Genomic DNA, 25,136 nt, shown 5'->3' with positions numbered 1-25,136 from the left:
GTTCGTTTTTTTTGTCTATATAAAAAGAAGAATATCAAGTAAACAATTTCTTTCCTCTGCTGGCGCGCTGTTGTTGTTGCTGCAACCGAAGGAAGGTGGACTCCAACGAAAGAAATCACGGCAGGATTCTTGCATCTCAACTGTTTAATGAAAAGGTTGGAACTTCAGACAGTTTGCATCCATAAACTAACGCTTGGTGGAATGAGTACTTAATGCAATTATCAGTTTCTCAAAATAAACTGAGCTGTAGCCTTGTTGTTGTTGTTATAGTTAAGTGAAACCATATTTTGTGAATTCTGTGTGTTTTTTCACCTGGTAGAACTGAAAGAGACACCAATGCGAAACTTTGAAAGAGCTTTATGGTTCTGATTTGACGTAGTGTGGTATCGTAACATTGGCCAAATGAAAAATTCATGAGTGTGACCATAAGAAGATCCAAGTATCTCTACACCTTCGCTAACACTACGGGGCAGAGCTACACAACGTTCTATGATTTTCTTGGAGTAGTGCCAGAGCTCTTCCAATTAGCACCTCAGGCACTTATCTCATGTCTCCTGTGAAAGCAGCATTTACAATGGCCCCAGTCCTAAAGCTGTCCAATGTAGCAAGGTTTTACAGATGCATATTATCAAATCCACCCCAAAACAAACTTCTGTGTGCATCCAGGAGCCTCTCATTCACCAGTGTGATCACTGTTAGCTCAAGTCCAGCTCAACCTTACTTCTTCCCCAGTTGTGCGTGGTAAGATCTCTCAGCAAACTGGATTGTCCAGGGTTTCCTGCGGGTTCTGCCTGGTTTCCTCCAACTTAAAGCTGCCTACCGTTGTATTAGCAAACTATTCGTGAGTATGACATAACATTCCAATCAAATAAATAAATAAATCTTTGAGTAAAGCTGTTAATAGATATTACCTGATCTTAGGTTGATTATGTTTAGAGAATATAGACTAATTGGGAAGAAATTACATGGTGTTACTTGCGTGTATGTTACCTGTTTTCGTAAATTTTCATGAAGCGCATTCGTTACGAGTCAAATTGTAGATTAGTGGAATAGAATGATTTATGCTGAGGCTCGTCGAAACTTCTAAAAGTATTACATAAGCATTATTCTGAGCAGCACTTATTCTGACATGAATCCACAGGCCACGGAAGCATAAGACATGTCGCTATATGAAGGTTTAGGAATAGACAAAGATGTTGGTGGAGCAGATGCAAAAAGTGATGTCTGTAAGTATTTGTCTTCACTATTGTCTGATTCACTGCACTGTATATCAAAACCCATAAATCCATAATAACGTAAATACTAGATGCACTTTTCATTTCTGTTATCCAGTCTAGTATTTTGCAGTGTAACAGTATTCTAATTTAGACATGAAAAACATAACTTTACAAGATACATGCAAAGGAACTCTAAAATAAACACTATGATTTGAATGATAATAAAAGCTGTTATCCAACAGCGTTGCTGGGATGGAAAGGAATGTAGTGGATTTGAACCCGAGACTGCCCGGCATAACATACAATTGGCCAAGTACTGAAGATTGGCATAGAGAATAGGTGACTTTGATCTGCTGATAGCCGAGAACAAAACACAAAGAATTCATTCCTGCAAAGCTGGTGCCCGAGAGCAAAAGACGGAAAGATTGTATTGTTGCAAAGCTGATGCCAGTTCCCATGTTAAACTGCAGTGAATGGTTTGATATAGTCAAACACAAAGCTCCCCTGTTATTTACATGGAAGGGTTTTGTCAAATTTTTGATGTCAAGATTCACAGGATAGTGTTTGATTAACGATTTTATACAGTTTTTAAAATTGACCTACTTTTGAGTTAAGTCCATTGGTCAGTATGGGCTTAATTTGCATACCAAACTAAAACTTTTTTTACAAAATGGGTAGGGCATTCCACATAAAAATTGTAAATGAAAACTTAATCTCGATAGGGTTAGACGTTTTGAAGAAGATTTTTTGAAGCTTGTCATTAAAATTCAAAATGGTAGCTTCATCACCGAATGATTTCAAGAGGTGTCCCGCTAAGATGCTAACGTGGACCCTAAATGAAGACCCCCCCTCCCCTCAAGAAGAAAGAGAAAAGAAAAATTGTATCTCTTAATAACCCCTATACTTTATGCTTATTTTCCATCAAAGGTGAGAAATAACAATGTAGGAAAATTTTTCATGATGATGGTATTAATGAACTGCAGAATGATTAAAATTTACTCATTTTTCTGGAGTTTATTTAAACAAAAGAAGTAAGGATGTATGTTGGCCGTTTATTCATTTGTTGACAGCTGGCTGGTCACAGAGCTACAAACTTCTTCAGTCACAGCTTCAAGCAAAGAAAGCTTCTCTCAATCCTCCCAGTAAGGTAGGTTATTTATTTACAAGTGTTTACACAAACATTGTTATTTGCTTCTTTCCCCTTCACAGATATTCTATAACCTATCTCATAGTGTGATTGTGAAAGAAGAATTTTCACCTGTTAAATGGGAAATATGAAAATAAAAATATGTAAAATCAAAGAACATTTTTTTTTCAAAAGGAATTTACCTGCCATGGCTATGTACTTTTTGTTGTTTCTCAGGAAATTGCCCTTGACCCAAAAAATATTCTTATTGATATCTGTTGTTTAAATTTGATTTAATGCAATGATACAGGGCAGACCACGACAGTCCAATGCCTTGCCCCCAGTTGTTGACCTGAAAAGAAGTGGAGATGAGCTGAGATTTAACCAACTGACCGGAAAGGTAAATAACAATAAACATCTTTCATTCTCTTCAAGATAATGGCATAAAGAAAAGTATTTCTCCCTGTGTAAATCAAGAAACAGGTAATCTGTCTTTTTATGTTATATTATTGCATTATAACTTTCTGTTTTTACTAGATGGAAAGAATTTCGGGTTCTTTTATGGGTGCTACTTCACCATTCATAACTGAGCCTGTGCCTTCTCTCACTGGTGTGACTGACGAATATGATCCGCTAAGACCAAATGATTATGAAGAAATAATGAAAAAAAGAAGGGAGATAAAGGAACGGGAAAGAGAGGAGGAAAAAAGACGAGATTTAGAAGAAAATCGTGATCGTGACAGGTATGATGTTCATACTCAGTTCCATGTGCATCTGAGTAAAACTTATGTGGGATCAATGAATACCTTTATTGCTTACAGCATAAACCTGTAATTTTTGTCATACAATACAATGCCTTAATGCTAGGCCTGGTTTTTGAAAACTGTTTGAAGACTTAATACCAGATTTAACTTTAAAGTTTAACTTTAAAGTTAAATCTAACTTTTGTACTTAGCCCAAAAATAATTGCATAACAGTATATTAAATATGAACTAAGCCTGCTGCTGTTATACTTTAGACTTTGGCCAGCTGTGTTGGCTGCTGAATTTGTTTAAAAATTCGAATTATAAAATTGACTTAATACCAGTTTTAGCTAATACACTTTTGAACAACTGGGCCCTGGTCTTTAAATTTGATCATTCTGCGTACACTCATGAAACAAAGTGTAGGAGTGATAAAAAACACACCTGACAAAATGAAAAGTCTGGGAAGACTCCTGTTCTTACGCAAGAGGTGTTACCATCATACACCTGCTCCAAACCAAAAAAAGGCCTGTCTGTGGTATTATTATTCTTATTGTTTTGTAGCAAAGCAGCAAATAATCATGTAAATAGTAAATGATCATGGTTATAATGATTTTGTATATATAATAAAAATAATATTTTATGTAACTCTTGTATCTATTAGGTAACAAAATTTTAGAGTGTTTGTACATATACATTCAGTGGCTGAAATTCAATCTATACTTTTTTTCATCATTGAATTACAAGTTTTATTTCACGTAATATTCAAATTCTACTTTCATAACAGACGTAAAAGGGGTCGTGACCAGAGGTATGACGATGATGACAATGAAAAAGAACTGGATCGAGTTAGGAGGAAAAAAGAAGAGGAGGAGGAAGAAGAGTTTGAAAACCGACCCAAAAGAGGTGAGTTTTCATTCCTGCTAATCTTGACAGATGATGTTTTCATTTGAGCTTTTTCTAGTAAGTCTCAATATTTTCCTGTCCATATACAATATGATTAAATCTACATCTTCCAAACAGTTGTGTAGGAAAACATTGTTATGGTTTTAACCAGATTGATGTGCTAAATGATATTTTTCATGCCAAAAAAATAAAACCAATATGGCTTAAGTATGTATCCTATGTCTAATTTGAATGTTTTTTTATTCAGGTGGAGGTGCTGCAATTGCCCCTCCATCATCATTACTTGAGGAAGTCATCCCACCCAAAGAACCAGGTAGAAATTACTCTGATTAGAACTTAGATATTTGTAATATCTTATATGTATATTTATGTACATGGATATATTATATTTGAACCTTTGGCCGTCTCATGGTGTAATATGAAGAACAAATTCGAAACACAATTATATAGACGTTCTCATAAATGAATACAGAATCAATGATGATTGGAATACAGTAGATAGGATTTCCTGAGTCAAAGACTGCATACTTTGATAGATGCATCATACCTAAACTTCAGCTTAGCCTTATCATAGACTGGACTTGCTTATCTCTCACACCAGCAAATTAGCGACAATTCTGTATGCCTTTAAAGCTTGCACGGAAGCTTTAATTTCTGATTTATGACACGTTCATGCAGTGTAAAGCGAGTATTCATTTTTCCACAAAAAATTCTGTTACTTTGTACTCTTGTAAATCTTGAATTTTAATTAAGTGGCACAAAAACATTTTTTGTTGTGCTGCAAGTAACTTTATAGATATGTATCTTTTTGCTTTTGTACCAGAGGATATAATTATGCCAGATAGACAGAGAACACCACCCCCTGGAGCTAGTATGGGCTTAGCGTAAGTAAACTAGTTCACTTGTCATTAATCAGTAACTTATGTACAGTTGTGTTTTTACTCTTCAGTTATCACTGCTCTTGCTGCCCTCTTTACATATTTCGGAGCGCAGATAAGGTCAAATGTGACTTGCCAGGTCAAAACCCCTCAAAACATCTTGTTGACTGTCCTTATGCAGTGGCAGAGATTCATTCATTCAGCGATAAATTTCAGTTAAAAACTGAACAGTGGGGTTAGAAAAATAGACAAATTTTTTGATAAAAACTGAAGTGCATTTGAAAATACACGTGTAGACTAGAGAGGTTGACTTTTTCGTCAATCGCTTCATGCTAGTGGTGAGCCATGATTTTCAAGGCCAAGATGGCAAAAAAGATGGCCTAATTTTGCAAACATGGGTTGAATAAATGAACTCAAGTCGTGTTGCTTCTCTCACCGACAGTTTTCAAAGAGATCAAGCATCCTTTTAACACACAATGCTAATCACATAACCATCTGTCTTCAGCAACTCTAAGGGCAGTCCAGCAGAATCGAGTCAATCTGGCTGCCTCATTTTATCTGCGTGTAGACTTGCGTAACTCAGTAGAAACAGGGACTTGTTGCTAAGCACGTGCAGTGTCATATTTAAGATTTACGGATTTTTTGTACCAAAAAACTACAGTGTACAGTGCTAAGTACTGTGTGTAACAATAGAAAGCTGGCACATCGGTATCGTTTTTTTTTAAGGAGCAGACAGCTGTTTGAATCAATGAATGAGTCTACTCCGTGAATTTACTATTTGTGATTTGCAATAGTTTAGTGATGGACGGGTGTATATCTCTGTGGGCCAAGTAATCATTGTGACAAATTGAAACTGATTCATGTGCATCTTAAATTTTGTGGTAACAGGCTCATAAGGAAAGATTTTTGCATCAAACTTACATCAACAAAAGATCTCCCAAGAATGCCCCCCTTTTCAAGTTAGCATCAGACATTATGTTCTTTTCAGCTTGGGGCCCCCACTTGAGCCCCTTGTTTTGGCACCAGAAATGTACTGTTTGCGACATCCCGTATTAAACAAGAAAGGCTAGTCAGGTGTAAGGATTATTTTTCTCCTGTCAAAAGTGTCGGGGATCATGTAATTGACATGATTTCCCAAGCCATCCCAATAATGCCAAGGAACTCTAGTGGATAGAAAATGTGTCCTTTTACTAATACATTGTTGCAGTAGTAGAGGCACTTGAAACCGCAGGTGCATTTTCAAAATCAGTACAGGGAAGTTCATACACAAGGCCAATAGTCCACCCTTAAATTTCATGCAGCACAACATGATCTTGGCTCCACTCTCCCTGAAGTGTGAGTGTCTTACAGGCACTGTGAATTAGGTCAAAGCTATTTAGTGATCTCAGGTGAGGCTCCCTTGAGTGCTTGCACTCAACATAGCTAATCATACAGTGTACCTGTATCAAGGATTTTCTAGTGCTTCTTTGTTTAATATAATAACCAACAACTGAACATGGATGGTTAATAACTGTTTTATTATATACATGTATCTCTGATCAGGATAAACCCTGTCATCAACTAACTGTTCATTACCCCTTTTCTCTGTATTTTGCCCATGTTTGTCTTTTAATGTAATGTTTGTTAGTTCCTTTCTTTCATTTAATATAACAACCAACGACTGAACATGCATCACCATTTTTTATAACTGTTTAATTATACAGTGTATATCTCTGATCAGGATGATATACTTGCATGTATATGTATGTATCAAGAATAAAATCATGATCAGAAATGAACCGTAGATGAAATTAAATTTTCTCTCTCTATATATATGTGTGTATATACTTTCACATTCACAAAATTACCCATCGCTAAAGCGGTATTAAACTCAGTACCAGGTTAGAGCATTGTTACTGTTTAAAGTAGATGTACCACATTTATGTCTCTTAAAATCCATAGATCTCTTAGATGTTACCTGTGGTATGTTACACATTTGGAATGGTACAGTATTGACATTTATCTGATAAATGTTAATATAGTTAAGAATGAATAACTGTGGAAGTGGTGCATAATATTTTCATTTTGTCTTTAAGTGGTTCAATAGCGTCAAAAATTATGGCCAAGTATGGGTACAAAGAGGGACAAGGCTTGGGGAAGTCAGAACAAGGGATGAGCACTGCTCTACAGGTGGAGAAAACAAGCAAACGTGGTGGCAAGATCATCCACGAGAAAGACATTCCTAAAGGTTTGTATATTTAGTTGATTTACTGCAATTCTTAAACAATTTTATACTTTCTGTAAAGCTCATTTTCTGAATTGGCCAGCCAAATTGTCTCCAAAAGCAAACTTAAAAAGATGCATAAGCTGCTCTGAAAGTTGGTTGTGCACTATATTTATTTACGTGATTGTTGTTCAGTGTCATACTCAAGAATACTTCACAGGAGTAAGCCACTGACCTTTGGCAAGTTGCATGTACATCCATACTGGTGGAGGACATGTGGTCTTCAGCAAATGTTTGACTGCGAAGATGGTCATATGAGCATTGTCAATCGCTGATTGTGAACAAGGCCCCAAACAAATCAAGGAGCGTGTGAATGCACCAATGCTCTTTTCCAAGCTGGGTTTGAACCTGCACCGTCATTAAAAGCCAAGCACATTAGCTACTTGACCACGGCCCATTTGCATGTATTTAAGATGATAAAGTTGGTTACTTCCTTGGTGTTTTCTATATCTGTGCCTTATTCTTCAGTGAGATTATCAACCTTTTTATCAAATGGTCTTTCAGCTTAATACCACATCAAAACATAAGACTAATCAAATATTTCTGCAATTGTTATTTTGATTGATCAGTTAGAAATACATGCATTTTCAGTTGAAAAATAAGTACAACTTCTGAACTGATCTTAATGTAAATTTGAATGTTTCAGTATCCAAATGGCAGGGAGTAGTAAAACATTCACATTCGGCTTTTTTTTTTTGTGCTGCGCCTTTTGGTTTGTTGAAACCATGTTGACAATGTTGCGATTTGTGAGACAGTGTAAGGGAGAGAATACATTTACAGTGGCTGGATTGTCTGCCTGGTAAATCCAGCCTTGAATGTACATTTGTTTTCATTGTTCCAGTTGAAGCTCCAAGGGAACCTCAACAGTTTACAAATGTCAATCTTCTGAAAAATCCATCAAAGGTTATACTCTTGTTGGTAAGTAGAATATCAGAGAGAATATCAAGCTCATATTAGGGTTTTAGATTTGAAAAAAAGTCTTTTTCAGGACTTTTGACCAGCCACATGTAGTGTATATGCCTTGAATTCATGTCTGTTAATTTTGTATTAAACTTGAAATGGAAACTGTCTGTATGATATTCGAAAAGATGCACAACATGGAAACAGAATAAGACTGACTACACAGCATGCAGATGTAGAGAATAGAGAATTAACATCATTGTTAATACATGAGTAACCAAAGTCCAAGACTACATGTTGTCGACGTTCACATCGACGTTGTTGATGCTGTGTAGATTGTTTCATTGTCTAACATATCTGTACCATAATTTCCAATTTTCAGGCATGCTAGTGCACAGAATATCATCCATTGTTGTTCCTCTATAGCTTCCCTATAACTTATCTTTCACCTCAATGTCTGCAAGCCACTATTGCAGGGAAGTGAAGCACACAGATGTCCATGGTCTTGAATACTGGTATGCTACATGTATGTGCTCATGTGATCTATTTGCAGAATATGGTTGGACCAGGTGAGGTTGATGAAGAACTCCAGCCTGAAACTGCAGAAGAGTGCAGCAAGTATGGGAAGGTCATTAAGTGTGTTATATTTGAGGTAAGAACATTGCCTGCACCTCTTGTTGAGCCAAACTGGCTTTGCAAAGAAATATTGTCATGTAGATTAGATCTCTGTATGTGGATTATTTGCCAACTGTGTGAACATGAGGCATAAAAATCGACAACGGAAAAGTGCAACTGTGTTACCTGATTTAAGCGAAATTTCTACCTGTGACCAAAACACAACAATGTTTTTTTGAGTGCCCAAGGCTTGCAATAATTTTATGGCTATTTTTCTGATTTTTTTAGCTCACAGGTGTGGCAGATGAGGAAGCTGTGAGGATATTTGTGGATTTTGAGAGAATGGAAGCAGCTATAAAAGGTAAAGTCTACTCAGCCATCTCAGAAGTTGTACTGTATGACATTAATCTTCAATGAACTGAGACCTCTTTAGACCCCAACAGTATATTTTATTAAAATTTTCCAATGTTTATACTGCGTTAAAAAGGAGCTCTGAGGTTTGTTTGGAACTGATGAAAATGGAAATTTCACAACCAAATCATGTTTTCACATGGTTTTATTTGCCTATTATCCTTTTGGGGTACATTTTTAGAGTAGAGAGACAGCAAGAGAGTGTATGTATATTTTAATTGTGTTTTTTATTTTTAGCTGTGGTCGATTTAAATGGTCGTTTCTTTGGAGGAAGAACTGTGAGGGCCTGTTTCTACAATTTAGACAAATTCAGACGATTCCATTTAGGAGATCCAATAGAGTGATTCAGTAAAAGACAAGAATGAGAACTTGTGTGAGAGACATTGTAACTGGTGGCATTACCAGTCATTGGAGGTTTGTCAATCTTGGAACTGTGTGAATGGTAATTTCGTCCATCATTGCATGAAGTCCCTGTGCCAGATGTGCCGTGAGTCTGCAGACCTGCTCAGCATTGTTGAATTGTTCAGGATGTGGACATCCACGCATGTATATGGGTACAGCTGAACATAATTAGCATACTCAAGATCTTGCCATATCTGTTCATTATCAAAACGAACAATATGAGTTAAGATAGGTCCCATGACCTGATTTGAGTCTTTACCTATATTAAGATGTAGTATGTACTGCTTGGATTGGAAGGTGCAAAGGTTAGGATTGGTGTTCTATATCTCCATTAGCATATCAGTGTTAATGCTTGATGTGCAATGATGAAAACTGGCTGACTTTGCTATGGAAATTTTGATTTGAACATTCAAGCAATGAGACACAGAACTTTCACTGTACAAGGTAGAGGTGTAATACTGTGCATATGGCATACGAAAGAGCTAATGATAACTTGTAAACTGACTGTAATTTAAAATCAAAGGGAGTCTAGCTGTTTATAGGATTCAGCATGGCCTTTCAAGAAACTGAATATTTAAAGATGTCCGCACCCTACATACACTATGCTGACCTGAATGTATAATAAAGAATGGAATGTACATATTTGAATTGATTCGAGCCAACCTGTTTATAGGAGGCCAGAGTGGCATTTCACAGAATTGAGTACTACATTAATGCCCACAGACTGGCTGATTCCACAAAGTTGTGTCATGTGATGCCTTAAAATCTTTTTGAAGTAACTTCACACTGGAAACCCACCTTCATATTTCCAATGTGTCAGAATGAGTGTTGTTGGGATGAAGACTGGTGGGAAACATTGAGGTGTTGATCTTGAATGGGGAGTGGCATATTCCTTTATTTCATGGGGTGGCGAAAGTGTGAAGCGAGATCTTGAGTTACTGTTACATCAGTGATTGATTGTAAGGCATCATGTACAATGTTACAAATGTATCAGTTTCTACTGTAAGGTCATTCTGTCTGTAATGTGACGTCATTATGATGTGCTGGGAAAGGAATGTTTGACATCAATAAAATATGCTATCCAGTGTTTGATGGGTCCCAATCATAGTTCCATGATTTGTGCTACAAGACTGTTCTCAGTGTATATCTATGAAACCCTTGCCAACACTGTGTGAAAGTACAATTCTGGATAGTTGAGGTGTATATGAATTAAGGGTTCTAAGAAAATACATCTATAATGTATATGAAATCTTAGCTCTTTTGTGCTCTGTCATTCATTGTTTTATTTAGAAAACAATTGGTTTTGTTTGATTTATATCGAACGCCATATTCCAGAGGTCAAAGTGTATTCTATTTCACTCCTTAATAAGATCTCAAAATGAAAATGGCGACCTCAGATTGAGCCCAGGTCATCAAAAAGATGACATTGTAGTATGTAGATATTCATAATTTCGGATTTGCATTCAAATATTTATAATTTCAGATATGTAAATCTTTGCTTGTTGTAAGTTGTTTTACATTGACCGAAATGGAACCTATTACATTTCACACCAAGAAATCATAGTGGATGATTTTTTTGTCGAGGTCAAAGATCACATCACTCCTGAAGAGCTTGACATATCAACCATTTCACCCCCTGTGTTATAGCATTTTTTGGTTGTATATGTGTTAGGACAACGTGCAGGTTTACGGGTGGAGGAAACCCAGAACCCAGAGTAAAAACCCGCTGAAGTACAAGTACATTAGAGATTGTGACCTTCTGGCTTATGGGTCAATAGTCCACACCAAGGATATAGAAGATATTGCACAATAAAGGTTAAATACTGTAAATGTTCAAGTGGGTTGTCATTTCCACTTTTCACTCGAAAAATGCTTATTGTATTCAAGTTTCATGAAACAATATTCTGTTTATTATTTATATTTTGACAATATCACGATGTAAAGGTGGACATTTCATTGATAATGGAAAAGCATAGATACCAGTACTCCAAATAAACTGGGGTGGCTGAGGTGTTTAGCACATTAGCACTGGGCAATGACCCTGGAGCCTCTTACCAATGCAGCTGCTTGGAGTTCAAGTCCATCTCATGCTGGCTTCCTCTCCAGGGGGTATGTAAGATCTGGCAACAACCTACGAATGGTTGTGGGATTGCACACCAATCACATAAATAAATCAAATCAAAATGAACTGAGAAGTTGCACTGTTTTGACGTAATTTTATTGGAGTGAAATTCATGTAAAGATAAATCATACTCTAGTGGCTGATTTGCATGTTATAAGACAAACTCCTGTTCAACATGTTAGTCCTATCATGTTGAAGGAAATTCCCATTGAGAAGAAGATGAACTGAGTTTTGTTTTATTTGTCATTAGTGACAATAATCCAAATTCATGTAAAGCTGACAGTAGGGGGCCTCTGTGGCTGAGTGGTTAGCGTGCCAGTGCATTGTAGTAACTCTTACCAATATGGTTGGTGGCTTCCTCTTGTATGCAACCTGCAAATAGTCATGCTTTTTCCCCGGGCTAAGCTCAGTTTCTTCCCGAAATAAGAGTCTTTTTTTTTCCCTCTCTATATTCTCAGTAGAGACAATTTAAAAATATCTGGTTCACTTTCATAAATGTTGTCAAAAAAAAAAACAAAAAAACAAGAAGCCTTGGAGACAGATGAAAAAAATAATCTTGTACATTGCACATTTGCACAATCAACAATCTGTTGAAAACGTAACAATTTTTTAATATTTATGCATACTTAATATACTTAATATTTATGCATAACATTAGATGTCTTTCTATCTTATCGCATGGGAACTACTGCCAAAAGTTATGGGCATTTAAACATAACAAGGAATGTAAAAAATCACAATTAGCATTAACATAGTTTTATTTGTACATAAACCAACTGCATAAGTGCCCCAATTGCATTTACCTAATGGGAACATAGATTTGAGGTAAGTTTTTCCATACATGTATATCCAACCAGCTCATGATGTACCATAAATACACTGTATTTCCATTTTCAGGGCACACAACAACTGAAGTCATTGTCTTCATACAAAACAAATGTCAAAAAATTAACCTGCAATTTAGTTTTACATCTGCCAATTAAAACAACCTTGACAGCCATTGAAATACTGATGTCATGTTTGGGTCTCAAAATTACTGTTTACAGCTGCACACTAAATATACATGTAAATAACTAAGCTGTAAAAAGGGCTTGTGTTTTCAGCACCCACTTAATCGTACAGATATCAGCGTTTTCTATAACTGAACATATGGTTTTAAAAAATAGGGAATGCCTCAACTGCCATGCTCTCTATGGCGCACTCATCCGTTCCACGTCGTATCCTGAAAAAGCCCTTTTCTCCCCAACTTTCTCCCCAGCTATTCTTCACAATCCAGTATTTTTCACCTGTGGTCTCATCCGCTCCGTAGCCCACTAGCAACACTGCATGATTTGTTAGCTCAAATGGGTTAAATTTGTCTTCCAGGAATGTGTGATGGTATATTCCTCCTTTGTAATGCATAAAATCAGAGTAAACTTCGAACGCAATGGCCATTGGTCCATTTCTGATCAAGTTTATCCTCATTTGTGGTTCATTGCATCTGAAAAACAAATTTTTAAGATTACTCTTGAGATTACCATGACAAGCAGACAAATTGTGTCTCCACTTGCATGTACATGCCAAAAAAAAAAAAAGGCAACAAGTACCTCATACATAAACCTCATTTTATTTTATTTTTATAAATTATCACATAATTAACACTTGGATAAGATGTTTGATATAACCCTTCTATCTAGCCAAGTTTACTATGTACTGAGATTTGACAGCATGTTTGCTTGTTATGCTGAGAGGCTTTTATCCAACTGAAGAACGGCTTTCAATGTAGTTAGTTTTTGACCAATGGTGTTGAATGATCAGATTCAGCTTCTGCTTTGTCAGGAGGTCTGCTATACCAGGTAAAGGTCTGTTTTATCCAGGAAGAGCATACGCTCCCATGCTCTTCCCAGGTTGTATTTTTTCCACCCAGGAACCTGACTCCTGTCCTGTGATTTAAATATTTTGAGACATTGACTATTGGTATGTAATAATCAAATGAAATACTGAGTATGTCATTGACCTCCCCACTCCCTCCTCGACTGATCAAATCAGTAAATAAAGGCCAATACGGAGGTGTCTAGTTGTTACGTTACAACATCAATGTGACGGCCATTTCTGCCATGATGCTGTCGTTTCACAGCAGGGTGGGGAAAATCAATGCATATTAAGATCTGCAGGTATTAACAATATCAAGTAATTAACTTACGCTCCAAAGAATCCACCCACATATCGGTAGCGAGTGGTGTACTGTCTGGAGCAGCTAGGGTCTGTTCTACACTTTCCATCCTTTCCTGTGTATGGATTACACTGTTCTGCCACAAGGCCAAAATCTTCACCATACTTTCCTGATATAAGGTAAGGGAAGCCGCCTTCACAACCTGAAACATTATAAATTGGAGTATAAAACTCAAGTGGTAGGCTGTGTTTTTTTCAGACATACAACTGCATTTGCTATTATTTGTCTGATGTTGCTGTTCTACATAAGTTGTCTGATTTAGTTTGGATCCGAAATAACATGCAGGTATGTAGATATAAATATGAAAATAATCTGATAAATAAAAGTTGAGGATTTTGAAGTTTAGTGTTTCGGTTAACTTACCTTGAGAGTATTTGCTGCATTCTACAATATCTTGTGGTGACAGAATGACATGGTCAGAATCATTTGTCATAATTCGCAGACGTGCTTCATTCATTGCCATGGATGCAAATGCAAAACAGCTTCCACAACTTTCTGTCAAAAACCATTTTCAACAACACATTTTAAAATGTTACATGTACTTCATGTGTTTTATTATGTCTTGAATGTTGGATATGCAGTTTGAAACATAATTCAAACTACCAGTTGTTATCAGATAGTTTGAATTATGATTTCATACTGCCAGTTTGTCAGATCCAAACTGTATGTTCAATTTTACTGGTAAATTTAAACAATCAAAGATAACCTCGGGCTAAAATGACTAATATACCTTCAGTCACAATCCTACAAGCGGAAAATTGAGAGGGAATGAAATCAACATTAGTAAGATAGATGAAAAAAAGTCTGAAACAACAGTTATTAAACAGCACTTATCCATAACACATGTATGTAGTTAGCACAACTTCAGGAAATGCACATAAACATAAGAATTTAAACATGTTTGAACATTTTAGAAAAATCATTTCTGAGAAACAAGCATCAATTAATAATTGAAAAAAGAAACGGTTGGATTTGAACCAAAGACCTGACTTGAATTTCTAGAAGGGAAAGAAAAGGAAATTCCCTTCAACCCAGAAATATATAGCACGGGAGCTTACTATGCCAAAACCTGTTACATCTAGAAACTTCATTTCCGAGAAATAGTTGAGAACAGGAAGTGTCTACATACCTTGGTTTCTAACAGGAGACACATAGTTCATGCCATTCACATCTCTCCAGTCAAATGAAGCAGGAAGTTTTTCAGCCATCGATAGAACCTCAGCTGAGGGTTGGGCAGGTTTCGGTCGACTGTTAAAGGTCAGACATCAGGTAAAGATGTGCAATGTTTTTCATCACATGGAATTAAAGCTTCTCTCAAAAATTATAGAAAGATGATAAAAATAAATTTTGGCTTTAATAGAATAAAATATAGTGAATTTGTCCCCCTCATCACCTGGTTTCCCTATCGTATCAGCTAACTAGATAACAGGAGTTGCCAGATTGAAAAGATAATACATGTACATGTAAAGAAAGATCCTTGCAGCAACAGTTCAAAGCTATATACATATATGTATACATGTACAATCTCAATATTGTGAAATCAACAAATTACATTGCAAACATCAAGACTGTACCTATAAACCTTGGACTTCCTTCCACCATTACGATGGAGCAAGTTTTCAATAGTCATCCTCTCATATTCTCTGTAGTAGCCCGCAGTCCAAGACTTTTGATGTTGATTTATCTTGCTAATGAACTCAAGATTGGTTTCATACAAACGCTGGGTGAAAAATCTACAAATTCAATATAACAAGAGTTAAGACCAATATTCTTCAACAAGTGATGCTTTCTGTAATTTGTTCAAAAGGCTGATGCTGGTATTAACTGAGGAAGGTATTGACTAAAATATTTATGATCCAATTTAACAACTTTTTCTATTCTTGATTATGGCATAAAACACCAATGAAATAAATAAATAAATATCCATTTTTTCAACATATGAAACAAAACATTATTTATATTCAAACATATATTATAAAAGAAGACAGACTGAAGGCAAATTAATAAGATTTTAAAAGCAAGTGGAAACTTTATGTGTAAAAAACTTACGATGGTTCATTAATGTGATGGTGCTTGGGCAGGACTGTTGTCGTTTTACTGGCTTGGTAGCATGCCCAGTCTCTAACATAGATATCATGTGACCAGCCAGTAAGTGTTTGGTCACAATAACTGGTGACTTGCTTGCCATCTACTGTGTAATTTGAGAAAGCAAAGTACTTTCTTCCATTCAAAACTACCTCAAACCCCTGAAAAATGAAAGTGAAAAACAATTTCTATGGCCATCTTTATAAGACAATATGTATACATTCAACTTAATAAATAAAACAAAACAAGATTATTCATCATGCTGTCTTAATTAACAATATACGTGCTTGGTTCGAAACACTATGACTTCAAAATGACTAAATTTCTCTATCATGCAGAATGAAAAGCAAATCAAAGAATTCAGGAGTGGCCCATCACAGGGAGACTGGTGTTAAAAAGTGCTAAACTTACAGATATTTACTCATAAACTATGTTATTGCAATCAATGTCTATTCATTTTGTTCACTGGAAACCTCACATAATGGTGTCTGATTATTTATTTATTTGATTGTCGTTTAACATGGTGCTTATTCATATATGCCATAGCAACCAGTGCAAGAGTGGAAGGAACCAGAGTGCTCTAAATATACCACTGACCTTAGGCGAGACTGGCAAACTCATATATGGCATATTTCATATAGTTTGAATTCAAATGTTCTCCATCGAACTTCATGGATTTATTTATTTATCTGATTGGTATTTTACTCTGCACAGAAGAATATTCCACTTATACCATGATGACCAATATTATGGTGGGAAGAACCTGGGGTAAAACCAACTTATGATCATCCGCAATGAACTCACAGCGACCACATTAAAGAGGTTCTTTGGTCATTGTGCTGCATTGGCATGCAAAGCACCTTACCCACAAAGGCCAAGAATCCATGGAAAACCAAACAAGAATTAAAGCATTGTTAACCATACATACCGGCATTCAGGCTATGAGAAGAATGAAAGCAGTGAATACAGAAAATTCATTGTCCAGGAATAGGGTTGTCTTGTGTAAAGCAAGCACCTTAACCACTAGGTAAAGCCTCGCTCCCCACTTACCTGATTATATATTATTGTCCAGAACCCTTTATTTCCAAATTCATCCAGGGCTATGTCTGGGAAAAGTAGCTCAACTTTGACAGAACTATCCACAGAGCCTAACAGAAAAGAAGGATACATGTAATTAAAGTAGAAACAAACAAGTCTATGTGAGAAGATTATGCCTATACTGTAAGTACATTTTGCAATCTTGGATGTATTATAAGTTATACGTACTGTCTTGACTATGTTAGCAGCATAAACATTCACCCGCCAGTGTAACTACAGTTTAAAGAAAAGTAAGAAAGTCAATTCCCCAATGGAAGTTTTAACGTACGGTATTTCATCTGGGACGTACGTTGCAATACACATTCAGTTGGGGAGCTGCTTAACTGGGCATTCGAAAACCCATCATGCGATGTGAATTTCAGTTTGAAGGATTGTCTTAGTTGTTCTATCTTGACTAAACGAATAATTATCATACAAGATGGTGACTTGTTCTATCTTTACACTTGATCACCTTAATGGTTAAATTTAGCACCGGTAGTTTACAATTAAATTGTCTTAAGCCAAGGAGCTCACCGAGTTCATCACAGCTGATCGTTTTGTCATGGCCTTTGGTTCCAATCTGCAACACCCACGTTCCTTTTATATCTTCATAGGTACAGTTGGCTGGTGTGTCTGCCCGCGCCAAGCTGGCCAGACAAGCAATGCTTGCTACAAGCGATAAAACTTTCATTTTTAGTAGAATCGAGTAAAAGTTTACCAACTCACACTGTTAACCAGAATTTTGGGGGCATGCACACCGTCACATGATAGATCACATGACCAGAACGTCCTTGACCTTTCCCGTATTGCTGTCATGTGACAAGCACTTGTCTGTGCGTCCTAACCTGAGACTGACAACAAAATTTCATTGTCATTTGAGACGTAAATTAATTTCATTTAGAGCCTGCTGACAGAGTTCCAAGATGTTTTCGTTTTTACAGCGAATTTTAGACTGGTTTAAGAGTCTGTTTTGGAAAGAAGAAATGGAATTGACGTTAGTGGGACTGCAATATTCTGGGAAAACGACGTTCGTGAATGTGATAGCGGTAAGAGTGTGACTGTTGCAGTACTTCGCAAGGAGGAAATTTGACATCTTCAGTCACACCTCCCTTGCTACAGTAAGGGGTTAGGTGTTCTTATTTAGTTGAAATTTGGCCTCCTTTACAGACGGAAAGCTGTGGTAGACCACGGAAATCTTTGATATCCGTGTACTGAATTATAACAGTTGAATTCATCCACGACACGATTGGTCATAATCTGACATCAGGTGGCCGTTCTGTTTAGGCTCAGTGAATTAAACGCTTATGGTCGGTGTTTTATATTAACAGCAGAAAATGGTTATGTAGTATTACAGCGTTCATTATAAACCTGACCAGTGTCTATGGCATAACGACTGGTAAAGTTGTTATTAGTATCACCTATATTACTCTGTATACTCTAGACCCTAGGACTGAGTGATCATGAGATACACACTAGATGATAATGATTTTACACTGTCACATCAACGCCAATAATTTTACTATGTAGGGGATGGGGAAAGTCACACTTTCATAAAATGTGCCCACATATTTTATTACTTTCACATGCCATTTTGTATTGAATGACCCAAATGTATTGTATTCCAAGGATATGGGGTATTTATATGGCTAGTAACACTGTCATAATACTAATGCCTGAGAATGATGGCAAGATAAAATGCCAAAATATTGAATCATATGAGTCTTTCAGTTGTCAGAGTTACACTACTGGTGCATTATGTCAGGCTTGTCTCAAGTCTTTGGAATGCAAGTTTTCTGCTAATATTGATTCATGGCCTCAGAATAAAATTGAAGTGGGTTCAGATTCCAAACTGAAAAGGTGACATTATGACTGTGTGTAAGAAATCATATTAAATGCAACTCAAAATGATGCCGAGAGTTTTTAAGGCTGCCTGGTAATGAAAGAAATGTATATGAAAACTACACTTTGTATTTGTAAGTCATCATATTTTTTTGTAATTTACTTGTTAGTTTTCAAATGGCAGACGTTTTCCAAAACTAAAATGGCTCTAGATTTGGACCTGGTTTAAAATATCTCTGATGGTATTGACACCTGTAACTATATTTAGATTTAGTCAATATGGTACAAGTTGAATTGGTGTGCAATAATGCCATTAAGTAGAACTTCATTGATATGTTGAGGACCTTGTTCTTTTTTTGGTTTTGTTTTTTTTTTTTTTTGTCTTTTTTTTGTTTCTATAAATAGACTTGCTGTTAATGTCTAAAATCAAGTTTGATATGTTTTTTGACATTTTTTTAGTCTGGGGAGGGTTGACATCTGGGAAACAGGTGTGAAGTGTACAGACAAGCTATTAAACAAACATGATAGCCTTCCTGTGCCACTTTGGGGTGGTCAGTTGATTATTGTTTATGCAAAGCCCAGCAAGTCTGTCCAGATGGCCTATCACAACACAACAAGATCGTCTCTTGTCACCTGTGCTCAGCATTAATTAATAAATTATTATATCAGTGCCAAGTGTGTGGTCCAGTAAGACATCTGATACAGTTGAGTAAATATTGTTAGGAAGTGTTTCTATTAGAGATAATCACAAAACTGAAAAGGTTTATTCCCCACAAATGTTGTGTCATTAGCTTAGAATTATTGTTTTACAGATATAATGATTCATTTATTAGGTTGTTAGCATGATTATTTTGAAAACGAATACACGAACATTGGTTTGTTTTTTAGTCTGGGCAGTTCAGTGAAGACATGATTCCCACAGTTGGTTTCAACATGAGGAAAATAACAAAGGGAAATGTCACAATAAAAGTAAGTCTAGACAAATTTTTTATTTCCTGAATATATAAATGTGAAGTGTTATGCTCAGATTTTATTGGGCTGTTAGTGTTAGAGTTGTTGGCAAGTATTAAAAGTTAATATTAATTCTACATTTCATTTTAGAGCATTGGATCAATATTAAGACACATGCCAGCTGGAAGTGAAGTGCTTATCATTGTGCAGCAAGTCCTGGAAGATTACTTCTTGTTGCTTAAGCTTTCATTTTTCATATACCAGCTTCAGTGGTTAGTGTATTTACTTTTAGAAGACTTGTATGTTGCATGAATAAAAATGTGTATGGATTGTACAACATCAAGTGTAAGATTTATAGTATTGACATTAGATATTGTTCTCACAAAATGTGATCTTGGATTACTTTAATCTCTCTTTTACTTTACAGTTATGGGACATAGGTGGTCAGCCAAGGTTCCGCAGCATGTGGGAGAGATATTGTAGAGGGGTGAATGCAATTGTGTAAGTCACATAATTCAGTATACATTGGCATACAAGGTATAAATCCAGTCTGATTTAGTGAATGTTCATTTATCTACTTGACCAACTCCCAGTTGGTGCTCAGTTCACCCAACATACAAAGATGGAAATATTGTAAATGCAGCAGATTATGTTATACGTATATTAATTATTGTAGCAAGCAGTTCAAGTACGTAGGATTCATTAATTAAGGAAAGTTTATGTAAGTCATACTTTAATCATTCTCCTCCAGTGTTAAAGCCTTTAATAATAGAAAATGTCATGCTGCACAAGCACAAATTTCAGAGAGAAGAAACCAGGTTAAATATGTTGTTGTAAAATGGCATTATTAAATTGGTACTGTGTAATAAAGGAGGAACATTTCTTGGATGTTGCTTGTCACATATACTTAGCACAGGACAGTGATGTAAGTTTGGATTTCATTTATGCAGTTAGATCAGTGTGGATCGACTTGTTCTCTTCAGATATATGGTGGATGCTGCAGACCATGATAAACATGAGGCATCTCGTAATGAGTTACACAACTTGTTGGACAAACCTCAGCTTTTGGGCATTCCAGTTCTAGTCTTAGGAAACAAGAGAGATTTACCCGGTGCGCTGGATGAAAAGGAGCTTATTGAGCGAATGTAAGTGCCAAGGAGACAGACATTTTTTTTTTTTTTTTTGCCTTGAAACATTTGTAAGAAAAAAATGAAATCAGTTTTCTAAGAAATTTAAATGATCTTTATGAATGTCATGTAGTTTCAGTTAAAGAAGTCTTTGATGTTTTATCACTATTAATGTTGCAAGTTATCAATTTAAGTGAAAGATTTTTATTTTAACCCTTTCAACAATTGTTTATTTTCAGGAACTTATCAGCCATTCAAGACAGAGAAATATGTTGTTATTCTATATCCTGCAAAGAAAAAGAAAATATAGGTAGGTTATTTTCATTAAATTGGGATTGTAAACTGTCCTTTTCTGTATTGTAAATTGTTCATAACATTATTGTTAATGCATACAGCAATTACAATCAGGGGTAAAGTAAAGCCACTGATGTGTGTAATAAAGGATACAGAGACAATCTGTAAAGGAATCTTGGAATCTATATGCTTGCATTTAGCTCAAATTTGTATTTACAAAAAAAAAACAGCCATGTATATAAGAAAAGCTATCTGAGCGAATCAGGGTTCAAGAATAAGGCAGTTTTCCCTAAATAGATAGCAATGGTCAAAATTGTCTTTTTTTCATATTGCATTCTATTTTCTTTCAGATATTACATTACAGTGGCTCATACAGCACTCAAAGGGGGGACGTTAACCAGTGACTGACTATTTAGAGAACAAATTACCTGTGTTCTTCTTTCAAGAACAAAACTAAAGATATGGATGCCTGGAAGTGTGGCATTGCTGCCACAATCATACCTGGAACAGTACTCTCATGATTTTATTCGCTTACACAGTTTTGAGGTCCACCAGGGGCATGAAGAGAATGGACTCTTAAGTCATGTTTATTGTCAGAATTCAGTATTTGGCCATTTGGACATGTTACTGTTCGGAATTGCCTATGCTGAACAGGGCCTCCAGATGTCACATGGCCCACAGCCTGCCCCCAGAACTTCACCCTTCAGGTGAACTGTAATGTTGTCTGTATTTATGTATATATTAGCACTTTGTATGTAAGGTTCATTAGAGCCGACCTTAATCAAAGCCGTAATTATAATTAATTGGATGTACATGTAACTGTTTAACATCATTTGATCATCTGACTGCCATTTACTTATTGTAGATGCAAACATTGTCATACCTGTGACCAATGCTTATGTTTGTACAAATGTTGATGTCTGGTAGTATATTCATGCTTAAAATAGGACACACTGACTGATGCTGAAGGAAATTGCTTCAGTGTAGTGTTATTTAACGTCTGTGGGTGTGTCATGTCTTTATGCCTTAACACTCAGATGATTTATAAAGTTCTGCAGATCAGTTGCCTAAAAGTCAGCTTCTGCATGTATATTATAGTAAAATGCTAAATTAGCAGCAAGCAGCTTTGTTCAAGTGTGCAGTTCAGGAAATGCACATTAAAGGTTGATTGCTGTAGTTTTATTATGTGCTTGAGAAATCATAGTGTATTCTTTTCCCATAAAAGTAAAAGTGTTCCGTGAGAAATGCAGTTTAAATAATTTCTGTCGTGAATTTTTATCAAGGGTATTTCACGTTGTCAGGTAGTGCATTTTTACTCACATCCTCCATAGCTGATAACCATCAAAACTGCATTCGATCATTTTTAGCTATGTGTGTGCTTGAAAGCCCCTCAGCGATATTTGCATAGAAGTTTTAGAACAGTAAACACTATGTTAATCAATTTCATTCGGATTATTAGACTTATTTAGATCATTGTTGATGGAAGGTTAACCTTAAAATGCCATGGCGTTTTTCAGTCTCTTTTGGGGGTTGAATTTGGATATTATAGTCTTGAATTCAAAAGCTTTCAGATAAATGTATACTGTGAAACAGGGGACTTCATTTTAAATATTGCACACAGTAATTTGGAAGTCATTATATGTGTATGTAAAGAAGTGTCAGTAGTGGGCTTCAAAAATACTGCCCAAAAGATGTGGTTTTAAAATGTCAGGAGGCTATGTTCAGCCTTATTACTTTCTTGATGGTTGTTTGGTGGTTAATTTCAGCATGTGTGTTGCTTTGTAGAAGGTTAAAAATGATTTGGTCTTTCTCCATTGACATTCTTAACAAGAGATGTACCATCTCACTAAAGTGTACTGGAACCATAGAAATTTACACTTAGTTCATATTAATATTTTTCAAGTAATACACTGTTTTGTACTTTATAAAATTCTTTAAGTTTGTATGATGATTTGTGGAAGTGAAGCAGTGGAATTCTGAGACCGTCTGTCTACAAGAGGCAGCATTTCTTGCAGTTCAGAAAATAGCAATGCTTTGTTGTTCAAGTAGGCTGAGGGCACTGCTGTAGTGTTACAAGATTTGCTTCCCTTGTTGTAGGTCTGAAGAACACCATTGTACAGTAGATAACCCTGAGGAACAATAATGAAAGAAGTTATGTCGAAATCAAATTGGCAGTTTCAATATCAGTTTTTATATGACTAAAAGCACTTTGATAAAATTCAATAGTGTGCAGATGGGTGAAGCCAGAGGAGTGATTGCATGTGCGGATCTCCAAATTCCTTAAGATTTATATTCAAATGAAATTGTGTTTTGTATAACATTTGTATAAGGAAGTAAGACTTGGGATTTAATCTAGTGTGTGAGCAAACGAAGGATGCTGATATGTTTGAGAAAGTGTGTTTGATTTGATGCACTGCTACTTTTCCTGATATTTACAGGTACGCATACTCCTTAGCCCACAAGCTGTAAATACAAAGCTGTAAGTCATCCATGTTCTTCCAAATCTTTGGTCCTAGAACAAATGTCATATACCATTAATTCTCCTTTCTCAACCAAAACATCTTGTGTTTGTCATTCATAGTTGTTCTATTGTATTTTTTTTTCCTCATGGCATCTGCTATAATGGCCTGTGTGTATTAGTATGTGTTATTTATCACTTTGGGAGATAATGGCTTGTACATTAAATTACAATTAAAATTCCAACCTGATCCATCAATTTTGAAATATCTTTAACCAATTTATATTACTGCTTATTGACATCTAAGTTTCCTTTAAATCTCATACTCTTGATATGTCACTTTTGACACGTCAGAGATTACCAGTAACATTATGTATGACATTGGTGAACTTGCTGAAGTTTCCTCACCGCTGGTAGTTTACCCAGCCCATTCAAACATCCCGGTTTCCTCCACCTATGAAAATTGACCAACATAAATTTGTAAGGCTGCATTCACTGGTTCTGGTGGTGCGATTAGGAATTCATGTAGTTTAACGAAAATAAAAAACATGCTCTACTTTGTGCAACTATAGTAGTTGACAAATTGCTTCATCTGAATGTCTTGCGAAACAGACTTCAATTTTCATTCCATGTGTCGATCAAGCCGATTGAAAAATTCTCCTGTATCTCGATGTAATAATAGATGTAATAATTTGAAAAAAAAAAATTGTTCTGCTGCCTGTACCAAGTTTTGAAAATGTACTGACATGGAAGCAAATATTGAAGGGCAGTTAGTCAAAATTTTGCTTTTTATATACAGTGGGTAACCTGGGTAATTTTGCATAAGCAATATTTTGAGCAAATTAGAGGTTCTTAGGAGTCTAGATTCTCAAGAACGAATGTGTTGTACTGTTTGTCTACTGTGTCGATATGACCCCCCCCCTCCTCTCAGCCCTCTCCTGTTACCAGTTTTCTAAGTGTTGAATGGAACAAACAAAATGGTTGAAACTCAAGTGGGACAATGTGTCCCACTTTTCTAACATTAAACAGGACGCCATCTAAAATGATTGATAAACTAAGATACACTAATCTGAAATATTACGGGTATGGTTGTGTATGAAGTCTCACAAGAAATCTTGAAATAAAGACAATTTGATTCAGTCCTGTTGAATTCATTTGGAAGACTATAGCTAGGACGTGGCCAAAAGCAATCGCATAAAACACAAGACCAAGTAAATCGCGTAAAATTTCATTGAAGTTTAGGCCTACACCAATAAACCTGAAACACACTAAATTTTATATCATTTAAATTACGGTAACCTGAATGACCACAAGTTTCGTCCATCACTAGCTTGCCCATTTTTCATGATTATGAGAGTTGTATTGATTTTTGAAAGGTGTTCTGAGATTTACTTGGAACATGGGATGATATTTTACTGGAAAATTTTAAGTTTCGGCACCAAAAATAATATTTTGTGACGTTTATTTGCCTCTAAAAATGCACTTTTCTGGGCGAAGTTTTAGGTCATTT

The 25,136-nt window shown here is 36.0% G+C and overlaps 3 protein-coding genes across 4 annotated transcripts; 2 read left to right on the top strand and 1 right to left on the bottom strand.

The window, feature by feature from the left end:
* The first annotated feature begins 72 nt into the window (after positions 1-72).
* LOC135470412 (splicing factor 45-like) lies at positions 73-10,710 on the top strand. Of its 2 annotated transcripts, none has more exons than XM_064749338.1 (13): positions 73-155; positions 1,142-1,226; positions 2,288-2,364; positions 2,654-2,743; positions 2,881-3,086; positions 3,874-3,992; positions 4,240-4,305; positions 4,816-4,876; positions 6,946-7,097; positions 7,975-8,051; positions 8,587-8,685; positions 8,937-9,009; positions 9,297-10,710. In XM_064749338.1, the coding sequence occupies exons 2-13, from the start codon at positions 1,160-1,162 to the stop codon at positions 9,401-9,403; spliced, it is 1,194 nt and encodes a 397-aa protein (XP_064605408.1). In that variant the 5' UTR covers positions 73-155; positions 1,142-1,159; the 3' UTR covers positions 9,404-10,710. The 2 variants fall into 2 exon arrangements, with proteins under 2 accessions (XP_064605408.1, XP_064605409.1); XM_064749339.1 differs by having other exon boundaries at positions 2,284-2,364.
* A 952-nt stretch (positions 10,711-11,662) lies between these two features.
* Positions 11,663-17,696, bottom strand: LOC135470131 (dipeptidyl peptidase 1-like). Its single transcript, XM_064748894.1, has 8 exons — positions 17,492-17,696; positions 16,931-17,028; positions 15,845-16,041; positions 15,370-15,528; positions 14,925-15,043; positions 14,159-14,290; positions 13,766-13,937; positions 11,663-13,063 (listed from the first exon to the last, which is right to left on the bottom strand). The coding sequence occupies exons 1-8, from the start codon at positions 17,646-17,648 to the stop codon at positions 12,739-12,741; spliced, it is 1,359 nt and encodes a 452-aa protein (XP_064604964.1). The 5' UTR covers positions 17,649-17,696; the 3' UTR covers positions 11,663-12,738.
* A 106-nt stretch (positions 17,697-17,802) lies between these two features.
* Positions 17,803-24,701, top strand: LOC135471850 (ADP-ribosylation factor-like protein 8B). Its single transcript, XM_064751251.1, has 6 exons — positions 17,803-18,003; positions 19,685-19,765; positions 20,175-20,248; positions 20,731-20,892; positions 21,114-21,184; positions 21,519-24,701. The coding sequence occupies exons 1-6, from the start codon at positions 17,881-17,883 to the stop codon at positions 21,563-21,565; spliced, it is 558 nt and encodes a 185-aa protein (XP_064607321.1). The 5' UTR covers positions 17,803-17,880; the 3' UTR covers positions 21,566-24,701.
* Positions 24,702-25,136: the final 435 nt, after the last annotated feature.

The sequence above is a fragment of the Liolophura sinensis genome, chromosome 7, assembly GCF_032854445.1.
Source record: "Liolophura sinensis isolate JHLJ2023 chromosome 7, CUHK_Ljap_v2, whole genome shotgun sequence".
NCBI classification, from domain to species: Eukaryota; Metazoa; Mollusca; class Polyplacophora; order Chitonida; family Chitonidae; genus Liolophura; species Liolophura sinensis.
Note: the sequence above shows the minus strand (reverse complement) of the source record. Positions and strands in the feature narration are given on the sequence as shown.

Bases quoted from the DNA above. Each gene is read 5' to 3' on its own strand.
- LOC135470412 (XM_064749338.1), top strand. From the start codon at position 1,160: ATGTCGCTATATGAAGGTTTAGGAATAGACAAAGATGTTGGTGGAGCA. The intron at 2,365-2,653 runs GTAGGTTATTTA...GCAATGATACAG, and splicing joins CTCTCAATCCTCCCAGTAAG to GGCAGACCACGACAGTCCAA. The intron at 2,744-2,880 runs GTAAATAACAAT...TGTTTTTACTAG, and splicing joins TTAACCAACTGACCGGAAAG to ATGGAAAGAATTTCGGGTTC.
- LOC135470131 (XM_064748894.1), bottom strand. From the start codon at position 17,648: ATGAAAGTTTTATCGCTTGTAGCAAGCATTGCTTGTCTGGCCAGCTTG. The intron at 16,042-16,930 runs GTAAGTGGGGAG...TTCATTTTTCAG, and splicing joins GGACAATAATATATAATCAG to GGGTTTGAGGTAGTTTTGAA. The intron at 13,938-14,158 runs GTAAGTTAACCG...ATAATGTTTCAG, and splicing joins ATGCAGCAAATACTCTCAAG to GTTGTGAAGGCGGCTTCCCT.
- LOC135471850 (XM_064751251.1), top strand. From the start codon at position 17,881: ATGTTTTCGTTTTTACAGCGAATTTTAGACTGGTTTAAGAGTCTGTTT. The intron at 19,766-20,174 runs GTAAGTCTAGAC...TTTACTTTACAG, and splicing joins AGGGAAATGTCACAATAAAA to TTATGGGACATAGGTGGTCA. The intron at 20,249-20,730 runs GTAAGTCACATA...TGTTCTCTTCAG, and splicing joins AGAGGGGTGAATGCAATTGT to ATATATGGTGGATGCTGCAG.